The sequence below is a fragment of the Hypanus sabinus genome, chromosome X1 (assembly GCF_030144855.1).
Source record: "Hypanus sabinus isolate sHypSab1 chromosome X1, sHypSab1.hap1, whole genome shotgun sequence".
NCBI classification, from domain to species: domain Eukaryota; kingdom Metazoa; phylum Chordata; class Chondrichthyes; order Myliobatiformes; family Dasyatidae; genus Hypanus; species Hypanus sabinus.
The window spans coordinates 15,803,087-15,815,350 of NC_082738.1; the positions used below are offsets into that span (position 1 = coordinate 15,803,087).

Here is a 12,264-nt window from a genome sequence, read left to right on the forward strand (position 1 = left end):
CTGCCCCCTCCTGGTAAATTCTTGCGTATAGACGCTTGCGAGGACAGGTTCAGTTGAATGAGAGCCAGTATCAAAGTTTGCAAGATTAAGTATTTCAGTTTGAAACAAAACCTTTTAGAGAGAATGGAGAACAGGAAACATTAGCAAGAAGATCAGGAAGATTTTAAGTTACTGTGTTAACTTAAACTTTTTAACAGTGTCCCACACAAAAATTGTCTTTTATTTTAAATTTGGAGAAAGGTTAGTACATTTTAAAGCATATTATTAATGATTGCTACGTATTTCACCTTAAATAGTAATAGTGCTAATTTATATTTTTAATTTCTTTTGCTCCCTGTATACATCTCTCAGCTTTGGACGTGGAAATTGGCCGTGAAGTGTCTTAATAAACTGTATGGCTCAACTTTTGGAAAAGAGGATTTTACACACGCTTACGTGTTTGTTTTATATTGTCGCCGAGCTCGCTCTTTAAATCAAAACAGTTTTAAGTACGATTCCCTGGATTTATGAAAAGTGGTGCTTGCGTCTTTGCAGTGAAGTTTCTCACCTTCCTGGTGATGTGATTTGGCTTCAGAAGGTGGAGCCAACCCCATGTGTCATGTTAGCGTGAAACTGACGAGAGCGGAGCAACAACTCGAGTGGGAATGAGAAAGATTGACTAAAGCATTTCTCAAAGTTTTCAAACGATCTAACACTCTATTGGTACTTATTGAATTTTAAAAAAAATACAAGTCATGGAAAATATTTCCTAAAAGTGACTCAACGATACGAACGAAATCTGGAAAATAGAAGATGGACATTCTGCAGGTGTTGGGCATATTGTGGCTGTGGTTTCGAAATGGTGTTACCGCTCAGTCAGGTAAGGTGGGTTCAACCCACGTTTTCTGCCATTTAAGTCACATAAGTGGTCTACCATTTGTAAACGGTACAGTAAAACTTTAGCTCAAACTAATTTAGTAATTATTCTCGTGGTAATGATAATAGAAGTTTGTCCTTTTGGGGGGAAACTCCGATGACAACCCTCCCTTTCAATACAGAAACTAGAGCGCTATAAAACTTTGTTTGTTTAAGCATTTTTTTGCGTAAGACTGACGATAAACTGGGGTTGCTTAATGGGAGTGGTTCAGGTTTCGGGAACCTTATTTTGTTCGGCGAGGAACGTGTTAAATTGTATTATTAAAAAATCAGGTCAGCAAGTTCGAGCGGAAAGTACATGCGTGAGCAAGCACCGAGACCAGGTCACACGTCCCTACTAATGCAAAACCTTTAGATTTAAGACTTTTTTCTTGCCGCCTTTCGATTACTTGTTTGAAGAGTAAACTTAGGGCGTGATTTAAATATCGGAAATCACAGCCAGATTCTGGAAAACTACAGACTTGCAGCAAATATTTAATTGTCACTGTCAGATGCTACAGTAATTTTTAAGCGATTGAAGGATGTGATGGAGCCCAGTAGCCCAACAACTAAAAAAAAACCCAATGGTTCCTAGAATTATGAATTTAAAACTTGTCACGGGGCCACATGAGCCGATATCAGGGCAGATACCTAAAGCTGGAACTGAAACCGTTTTGAAGGATGGAGGAGAGGGGTAGATAGTTAGGGAGGAAATTCCAGAGCTTGAGATCCAGGCAGCTGAAGGCACGGACACCAGTGGTGGAATGGTGAAACTCGTTAAAGGTCGAGAGACTGGAATTGGAGAGCAAAGATCTTGGGGATGGTGAAGGAGATTAATTCGGTCTAAATTCTTCTTGTTCCTTGTTTGCTAGTTTGCCCGGAACCGTTGGTACTTTCACATTCCACGCTTCTGTAGTTCAGGGTGTCCCAAAGTCACATTGGTATGGTCAAGTTAAGGCCATCAGTAATTACCTCTTCCTTCCCAATGACCCAGATCTCAATCCTGATCTTGAGGCTGTAGTCACACTGAGGAAAGGGAAGTCAGATTTGTGGAATTGTCCTGAATGGATAGACTGTGAGCAGCTTTTTTTTTGGGTATTTTGAGAACTACATTGACAAGTGAATTTCAGTGCAATTGCTTTCCGCTCCTCTGGAATCCTATACATCAGGAGCTGGAGTTACCGAGTTCCAGAGTTTAATTTACAAGTTGTCAAAGCAGCTGCAGATTGTTTCGACATTCTTTTCATTGTTTGGGGGAGATTGGTGTTTGCAAATTGGCTCCTGTGTTTGGCACTTTCAAGTAATTAACTTCATGCGATAAAGTGCTATATAGATGCAAATCTTTCAGCATTAAAACCATAGAATAATCCCGTTTAAAGGTCAATTACTTATTTCTTATGTTTTTAACTCTTTCATCCCCTTTGCCCCACCCCCAGGAATGTCAATGATTTCCATTATTTTTAATCTGTATTGAGCGCAGGAGATTTGAACTGATTTACATATTGTTGCCAAAGAGTCCCTTGTACAGAGGATCAATCAGGCTGATTTTGAATTTTTGTTACTGATTTCAGAAATTTGTGGTTTTAACCATTTATCTTCAAACATGTGCCTTTTTGCTGCATTTATGTTGTCTCCGTTACAGTGCATGTTCTGTCTCTGAATCATCGTCCTTTAAAAGTAAAAGTTTCCACTTGGAATTTTCCTACCTGGAAATATATATTTTCTTTCAGTCCACATGGCTTATTTTCTCTATTGCAAATTGATCCTGTTTCCATGTCCCTTCCATCCTCATTGCCAGGAATAAGTGCATCAATGTCATTAAGATTGAAACCATTAATTCTGTTACTCTTGCTTTACCCCTCACCTCAGGTGATCTATTATCGAAACCTTCATCTGACCTTCTATCATCTCCAGGCTTGAGAATTTCCATTCTGTTTGACATAGTTCCACTCATTCCTCCAGTGTAGCCTTACCCAAGCTACCTCTGCAGCAAGATCTGTATTTGTTTGACTTCGGTCTCCCACGGGCACTTCTGGCCTTTATTTTCCAGGCTTCCCTCCATTATTCTGTGTTCTGAACCAGCTCTTTTCCCCTTTTCAGTCTGCATGAAACCCACCTAATTACTTCAGGACTGCTATACTTCCTTGAGGGCAACTTCAAAAGGTGATGCCTCAAAAAGGTGACCCCCACCAAACAGGACATGCCCTTTTCTCATTACTATCATCAGGGAGGAGGAGGTACAGGAGGGTGAAGACACACACCTAAAGTTTTAGGAACAGCTTCTTCTCTGCCATCAGATTTTTGAACGGCCCATGAACACTACTTCACTATTTTGCTCTTTTTGTACTACATATTTATTTTTTATATTCTTATTGTAACTTACAGTATTTTATGTAAAGATTAACTTTATTTGTCACATATACATCAAAATTGAAACATACAATGAAATGCATTGGTTTGGATCAAATTAGCGAGGATTGTGCTGAGGGCAGCCCACAAGTGCCACCATGCTTCCAGCATCAACATAGCATGCCCAGAATTTACTAACTCTAACCATACCTGTATTTCTTTAGAATATGGAAGGAAAGTAGAGCACCCAAAGGAAAGCCACGTAGTCACAGGGAGAACATACAAATTCTTTACCTACAGCAGCTGGAATTGAATTTTGCTATGCTTGCTGATGCTTTAATGTGACCGCTAACGGTTACGCTACTGTGCCACCCTCTAGTGCTGCTGTAAAACAACTAATTTCATGATATATGTCAGTGATAATAAACCTGATTCTGACTCAATTCATACTGCCAAGTTGGGATGCACTAAGTAAGCACTACAATGTCACACTGTCTCCTCCAGATCACAAAAATGTGGTTGTGTTATCTGTATATACAGTCAGCCCTCCTTATCCGCGAGGGATTCGTACCGGGACCCCTTGCGGATATCAAAAAACACGGATCTCAAGTACCTTATTCAACCAGTTTCAATGCGGTGGACCTTAGGACCCAGTGGAACCCCAGACCTTATTTAACCTGTTTCAGTACAGTGGACATTAGGACCCGGTGGTAGAGCTCTGAATCCGCAGTGTTTCTGTTCACGAAAATAATCACGATCACGATTGAAAATAAAGTGGAAATAATAAAGCAATCGGAAAGAGCTGAAATGCCATCGATCATTGTAAAAGCGTTAGGCTATGTCGGTCAATGATCGGAACAATCTTAAAGGAAAAAGTGTGAAAGGCCCTGCCCCAATGAAAGCTACAATTATTACTAAGCAACGCAGTGGTTTAATTATTGGGTTTTGGGGTTTTGAGTTTTGATCCTCCACATCAACAAGGTGCGAATGGAGAGCACTCTCGATAGCGGTCTGTCACTGGATCAAACTCCAGAACTTTTGTTCCCGAACCCGGTGCTGAAACATACGTTCTTAAGTGTTTTATATGCACAGAAAGGTAAAATATATACTATATACTAAGACAAACGTTTGACTAACTGATGCTAAATAATACCGGATGTACCTGTTCTGACTTACTTAGTAAGAGAACTTACGATTTTTTCGATTCCGATCCACGATAACCCACCCGTATACTTTAAATCATCTCTAGATTACTTATAATACCTAATACAATGTAAATGCTATGTAAAATAGTTGTTTTTCTGCATTGTTTAGGGAATAATGACAAGAAAAAAAATGTCTGTACATGCTAGAACAACAAGTGCTGGAAGAGCACTTCCGGGTTTTCTCGATTCACGGTTGGTTGAATTTGCGGATGCAGAACTCGCGGATAAGGAGGGCCGACTGTATATCTGTAGTCATTGTGTCTGGGTGAAATGATTTGCAACTCTAATCTCAGAAGTGCACAAATCTGGAATCCCAGAGCACTGAAATATCCCAATTCAAAGTCATCAATGTATGTCACATTGGGGCACATTTCTTAGTGGAAAAGGCTATATAAATACAGTTTTTAAATTTGTTTTTCAACTCATTTCTTACCTAGAATATTTTTTAAATCCAAAAAAAATCATAGATGCTTGAAATCTGAAACAAAGCCAGAAACCAGTGGAAAAACGTTTCAGGTCCGGCTATGGAAAAATAACTGTTTATCTTTGGGTCAAAAACTCATGGAAAAGAAAAGTTAGATCTACACCTCTCCCCTCGGATGCTGCCTGACCTGCTGAAGTTTTCTAGCATATTCTGTTCATGCCTTTAGCTGCTGTTTCATCATCATTTATTTTAAAGTCAGCATCTCTTTGCAGGCTGAATGTGTGAGATGTGACTGGCAGGAAAAGAAATTCCACAGCTTTATATGCACTACAGACAATGAGAGTTACTGTCTGAAACCACAGTGTTGCAAAAAACTGGAGGCAGAAGAATGCTGGTTTTTGATTGGGAAGCAAAACGTGTCAAGTTACGTTGAAGAAATTTTGTGAAATGTGCAAAATTTTATGAAAAGAATGGGAAAAATACTTTCAAATTTGTCTACGGTCAAGACTGCTTTAGTTCAGCAAGTGTTTATCAGACATTGAACATTGGCCTATGTTCCAAGGTGAAATGCTACAAAATAAAGCTCTTTTATGGATGTGTTTAATTTTGAAGCTTTATTTTGTCCTTAATCAGGTTTCTCAGAGGTTTCTGCAGAACTTTAAGGTGATTGGATGAAAGTATAGTGGGGGGGGGGGGCTGCAATGTCAGAGTGGAATATTTTACACAGGGTGGTTGGTGCACAAAACACACTACTGCTGTGGTGGTAGCAGCAGGTACATTAGGGACATTTAAGAAATCCTTAGATAGGCACATGGAGGAAAGAAAAATGGAGGGAGAGAAGCATTAGAGTAGGTTAAAAGGTCAGCACAACATCATGGGTCAAAGAGCCTGTATACTGTGCTGTAATGTTCTAACTGTCGTGCATTGTCATCTTGAACACAGATTTAGACAGTTATTGAGACTGTTTTGCTTTCTTGTTTCTTTGGTAAATTTTACAGAGTGATAAAAATACTGCTAATTTAAAAAGCGATCTCAATTTCAGGCTCTTTCTCAACAACTGCATTCTCAAAGCTAAAGGCTATTTCCCGGGTTTGTTGAGATACCCACATTTAAAAGCTGGTTCAGTGTACAGGTCACCAGTGTGGACCTGACCATACAGTTTGGATGAAGACTAGGCTAGTGCCCCCATAACTGCTGGTCTTCAAGACAATTGAGAAGAAGATGTGCTCTACTCTCATCACCACCTTGCAACTTCTGTAGAGAAATGGGGCACTTGGTCACCACTTGGCATCTTCTGCAGGGAATCCTGGACACTGGGTTAGACTGGTCTTTGAGGCTCCCTTCTACTCTTTGATTAAATTGTCAAATCTCAGACATAGAGAATGGTTGCTTTGGTTCTGACTTTCAGTAGATACACTGTTCTCCCACCCTTTTCTGAGGAATGAGAGAAAATAGAAGAGAGGTGCAAGGGTTTGGTTTCAGCATCTTTTTTCCAAAAAAAACAAAGCTCCAGGAAGAGGGTTACTTCTTAAAAATTTCTTTCATGAGTTGTGGGTGTCACATGGAGTCAAGCAGCACAGAAACAGGCCCTTCAGTTCACTACATCTATGCTGACCCCGATTAGGGTTGTATCCTTCTATGTATTGTCTATCTAAATACCCCTTAAATATAATGATTGTATCTTATTCTACCACCTCCCCTGGAAGCGAGTTCCCTCACCTCTGGCAGGGCAAGCATTTACTGTTCATCTTTAAATACCCTTGCACTGTTTGCTTTGCTCAGCCATTTCAGGAGCAATTCAGAAGTAACTCCATTCCTGTGGTCTGGAAGTACAGAAGCCTGAAAACTCACACTCAATGTTTTAGGACCAGCTTCTTCCCTTCTGCCATCAGATTTCTGAATATTCCATGAACACTACCTCACTATTCCTCTTTTGCACTGTGTATTTGGTAATTTATAATAATTGTTATGTCCTTGCACTGCCACCACAAAACAACACAATTTCACGATATATGTCAGTGATGATAAACCTGATTCTGAGATATTTCACATGCTATTATCCAATAGTTTCACATCCTCCATCACTGATAAAGCTTTTTATTCTGGACTTATTCAATTAGCTGAATTTAAATTCCCCATCTTCCGCAGTGGGATTTGAACTCGTTTTTCTGGGAGGAATGCTCTCACCTTCAATGCTAGTGTAATAATTTTGCGACTATGTCACTGTATCTCTTTAACTGGTGCCCATTCATGTAGTGTGGAGTTCTCTTGGATGCTTCAGTTTCCTTCCACATCCCAAAGACATGGTGTTGAGTGGTTAAGTGGCCTCTGTAAATTGCCCCTAGTGTGTAAAGGGTGGTAGAATCTGGGGGTAGTAGATGGGAAGTGAAAATGATTTTTTAAAAAGTGGGATTGGTGTAAAATGGATGCTTGATAGTTGGGATAGTCTAGATGGGCCAAAGGATTTGTTTTCACACTGACAGTATTTTTAAAAGGAGTTTGAGTCAAAAGGTTGTTAAGATACCTCGGTCTGGTTCAAAGCTGTTTCTTCATCAGTTGTAATTTGTCAACTTGCTTAAATAATTAATTCTTCGCACCCACTATGTCAAAAGTTTACTGTTCCCGCAGAACAGAAACTGTGTTGAGCTTCCTCTTTCAGCTTGTGGACGACTAGATAAACAGATGCAGTCAAATTTCCTTTTCAGAATCTGATGCCAAATGGCAGTTTAGCAGCGCGCTATGAGAACTTTATTTGAGGTGACTAAATTGGGGCAACGTGACATCCTTATTTTCAATAAACTGCAAGGATTTGCTGTGTCATTTGGATTTGATTGAATCTGTTCACATTTGTAAAGCAATTGAATAAGTAATTGGAAAGGCCAGTTTGAATCACAAGAAGGTAGTGTTGCTTTGCCTTGTATGGGTAAGCATGGAGCATATGATTCAACTCCCACAAAGGCATAATGCCCATGGTAAATGAAAATATTTTTTTAAAAATCTGCTGATGAGATGTTGGAAAACTGAAATAAAAACAAAGTACTGGAAACACTCCGCTGGTCAGGCAGTATCTGTGGGGCAGGGAAACAGATAATGTTTCAGGTCAGGGACCCTACATCAGAACTCACAGTAATGTCATACAAAGAAGCAAGGTTAAAGTATGTGCTACTTTGCATTGTGAATGAAGGGTTAAGAGAGGATGAAGACAGCCATGGAAGTTCAACAGTTAATATTAGCTGAAAAGACACCAGCTTGGTCTTTGCCTGTTTCTTGGAGGTCCATGTGTCAAGATCAGGTGAGGATACAATTTGACTTTGCTGGGTTATCTTGCAATAACAGCTCCTACCAATGACCTTGCCTTCTGGCAGTGCAGAGAAGCTGCACCTTGGGAAAAATGCTGATCATTCTCAGTTTAAAATTGGTAAGTGACTGTTTTGTTCTTGCAAACATCATATTAAAAGTGATCAGTTCTGTGAGAAACGGGAGCAGGCCATTCACCCACTTGAGTCTGCTCTGCAATTTCTCAAGATCATGACTGGTCTTCCACCTCAGCTTCACTTTCCAGCATCATTCCTATGTCTGAGATTCCATTAATGAGCAGAAATCCATCAATCTCTGGGTTTGAATGCTATCAGTGACTGAGTCTCCACTGCCCTCTGGAATAGAGAATTCCACCCTCTGAGTGAAGAAATTTCACTTCATCTCAGTCCTAAACTGCCTACCCTTCATTCTAAGACTCTCCTCCTTCCTCAGCCTGGGGAAGTATCCTCCCTGCATCCACCCTTTTGAGCCCAGTCAGAATTTTGTATGTTCCCATGAGATCTCCTTTTCATTCTTCCAAAATCATGTCTACAAATCTCTCCTCATACAGCAAGCCCACCACCTCTGGGATCAGTTTGATGAATCTTTGCTGCATTCATTCTAAGGCAGGTACATTCTTTTTCAGGTAAGACCAAAATGCAAGACGCAGTCTCACCAAGTACTCCTGTACTCAAATCCTGCTGAAATAAAGGACATTTCCCTTGCTGTACCTGCATGTTGGCCTCCAGTGACTTTTGTACACATTCTATTGAACATGAACTTTACTGTGCAGCAAAGTGAATGGCATCACATTTTCCCACCCTATATTCCACCTTGAGTATATTCTATATTCTATATTCTATATTCTACTCAACTTGTCCATATCCTTTTGGAGCCTCTTTCCACCCTGTTCCATACTCATAATTCCATCTTGTTCAGTGTCCCAGCTTGGAAATATAACATTTAATTCCCCCAAGTCATATGTGATATAGATTGTATATAGCTGGGTTCTAAGCTCTAATTCCTGTGGTGCTACACAGCCTGTCAACCTGGAGCAATCTGATTTTTCCTACACTTTACCTTCTGTCTGTTCACCAATACTCAATACATAGGTTCATATTAATTCTGTTCAATCCTATTATTTTATGTTGTTCTGTTATTACATTATTCTTTATAGATTCTAGGACTTTCCTTACCACTGATGTCAGACCAATGGTTCATTACTTTCCCATTTTTTTCTCTCTCTCTCTCTTTCCTTGAGTAGTGGGAGTCATATTTGCTCCCCTCTGATCCACAGCAACAATTCCAGAATCTTATCAAATTTTGAAAGATGAGCATCAGGGTGTTCATTACCTAAAGCTGTCTCACTCAAAACTATGGGGTGCAGATCCTAGGGTCCTTGGAATTCATCAGCTTTCCAGCACACCTACTTTTCTCATACTTTTGTTGGCTCATAATTATTTCCTTCAGTCCCTCATTTTTCATCGGACTCTTGGTTCAGACAGTTTTATTGTGTCATCTGTGATGCCAGGCACAAAGCAATTGCTTAATTTCTCTGCCATTTCCTTGTTCCTCATGATAAACACTCCTGTCTTTGTCTGTAAGGAACATCCATTTGCCATAGCTTGACTTTCCTTTCTACATACTTAGCTCCTACAGTCTATTTTAATGTTCCTTGCCAATCTGCTATCTTGCCTTTCTTTCCTGTTCATCCCTTGCTGAGTTCTAAAAATGCTATTCCAGACAATTGTATAAGCTTCCAGCCACGGATGGAACACTTTTCTACTCTTTGTGCTGTGAAATACTTAATTTATGTAAATTATGTACAATATATTTAAATACTACCTCTGTTTGTACACCATCATACCTTTCAACACATTTTCCTGTCTCTTCCCCTTGGTGAAGGTCATTTTGGATTAAAGGACATCGTTTTCAAACAGTGTAAAATTCTATCATGATGTGCTCATGCTTTCCTCAATTAACTCTACCGTATTGCACAATATGAGTTGTAAAATGTGTTTTCCTCTGATTGGTTCCTCAACATACTGATTAAGTAAACCACCTTGTACATTCCATGAATTCGTCCTCCATTTTATTACCACTAATTTGATTTGTCCAATTTATACATTGAAGAAAATCCTCCATGATTATTGTATTATTTCTGTTACTTGCATGCACCTCTAATTTTGTGATTTATTGCCACACCCAATAGTACAATAACTATTTGGTGACCCAGAAAAACCTCCCGCCAATGTTTTCAAAAAAGAACAATACAGCACAATACAGGCCATTCGGCCCACAATGTTGTGCCGACCCTTAAACCCTGCCCCCCCCATATAACCCTCCACCTTAAATTCCGCCATATACCTTTAGTTCTTTTAGATCCACCCAATTCGATTCTAATTCTGCATCATGTTTGCCAAGCAAAGATAGTCTCTCACCATACTATCTCCTTCCTTATTGCTGGCACTACCCCACCCTTTCCTTTTTTGCCTTTTTAAATCTCAAACATTGTTGAACATTTAGTTGCCAACTTTGGTCACAATGCAGCCAGAGTTCTGTAATGGCAAAGATATTTACTTCGATTCTTGCCATTAGTTCATCTACCACATTGTAAATGCTACATGCATTTGGATACAGCACCCTGAATTTTGCATTTTTACAATTTTTTTTCTGTACTTATGGGGACATTCCTTGAAAGAGGAGCTTTTACAGCCTGTATTTTAAAATTCCCAATGCTGAAAGTCAAATAAGAGGGATTTTTTGTAAATCAAGATGTAACTCAATGTAAAGAGGGCTCTCAGTTTGGGAATCTGCACCCGAATGGATGTGAGCTGATTCATTACACTAATCTATTTATCTACATCATTACAGAGAAGGTAAACAAGAGTGAGGAACAGGTGTACAGCAAACAAAGACACAGCCACGTGGATCCCCAAACTGGGCCAAGGCTATCTGCCCTTTCAGCTGTAGATAACGTGATTGGGGCATGAGAAACTGATTTATAAGCCAAGTGTTCTTAGAATGAAATCCACACCCATTGGCACAGTGAACTCATTGCATGCAGAGGGAAAATAGAGTAATTCATATAGGTGTACAACCATGTTATTCACATTCCACCCTGAGTACTGGTGGATGATGATATTTTCTTGTGCTGACCACAGTCAGAGAGCACTTCTTGCAACACCAGCCTACGTTACTAATTTCCTTAGCCACAGGATCTTCCATGCATTGCTGCTTGTTTAGGTTTACTAAAGCCACCTGTAACCCAAGACGTCAAATCGTGGCCCCCATACACTTCTGGCACTTTCTCTGTGTGTTACTGTTTAGGAAATTGGTTATACTTCTAGGGGCTTCCACTCCTGATCTTGAGTAGCTGGCTGGTGATTTGGCTCCTTGTACACACATTGAACTAGTACATGGGAACTAGTAGCTGATTTTTCTTTTCTCTTTCAATACAAGATTCTGACCTTAAAGCTGGGCGAGATTGGTCTTCATTCATTTCAATGAAAAGTGAACTTTGTCTTGAGGACAATCATTTGGGACTGAGTTGAGGAGAATTTCCTTAAAGTGAAGGTGGTGGGTGTGAATGTTTGGAATTCTCTTTCCAAAGGCTGTGGAGCCTCAATCATTTATCATGTCCAAGAATGCAATTAATAGATTTTGGACATGGGGAACAAGAAGGAAAGAGGGCTTGAGGCTCAGAATCAGCTATAATCTTAGAGCCGTGGAAGGATGGAAACATATTCTCCAATTCACCACATCTAATTGTTACTAATCATTTTTACCAGCATTTGATTTGTAGCCTTCTATGCTGTGATGATTCAAGTGTTTGTCCAAATGCACCTTAAACTTTGTTAGAGTCTCTGCCTCCACCACTCCCTCAGGCCCTGGTTTCTAGATAATGACTACCTTCTGGGTGGGAAAAAAATCTTCCTCAGATCCCCTCTAAGCCCTGTACTCCTCACCACAAACCTATGCCCTCAGTCTGAGGCACCTCTGCCCTGGCAGAGCAAGTGTGGGGCACTGAAAGGCTTTCCTCTTCCTGATTCTTATATGTTTGTGGACCAACCTTCACAAGGAAAAAAAGAGAAA

The 12,264-nt window shown here is 39.9% G+C and overlaps 1 protein-coding gene across 3 annotated transcripts in view; it reads left to right on the forward strand.

Moving 5' to 3' along the window:
• Nucleotides 1-474: 474 nt before the first annotated feature.
• Nucleotides 475-12,264, forward strand: part of erbb3a (erb-b2 receptor tyrosine kinase 3a) — a 144,241-nt gene continuing 132,451 nt past the window's right edge. For all 3 annotated transcript variants that reach the window (XM_059955914.1, XM_059955913.1, XM_059955916.1), the window contains exon 1: nucleotides 475-859. In XM_059955914.1, the coding sequence (XP_059811897.1) occupies nucleotides 793-859 (67 nt within the window). In that variant the 5' untranslated portion in view covers nucleotides 475-792. The remainder of the gene's footprint in view (nucleotides 860-12,264) is intronic.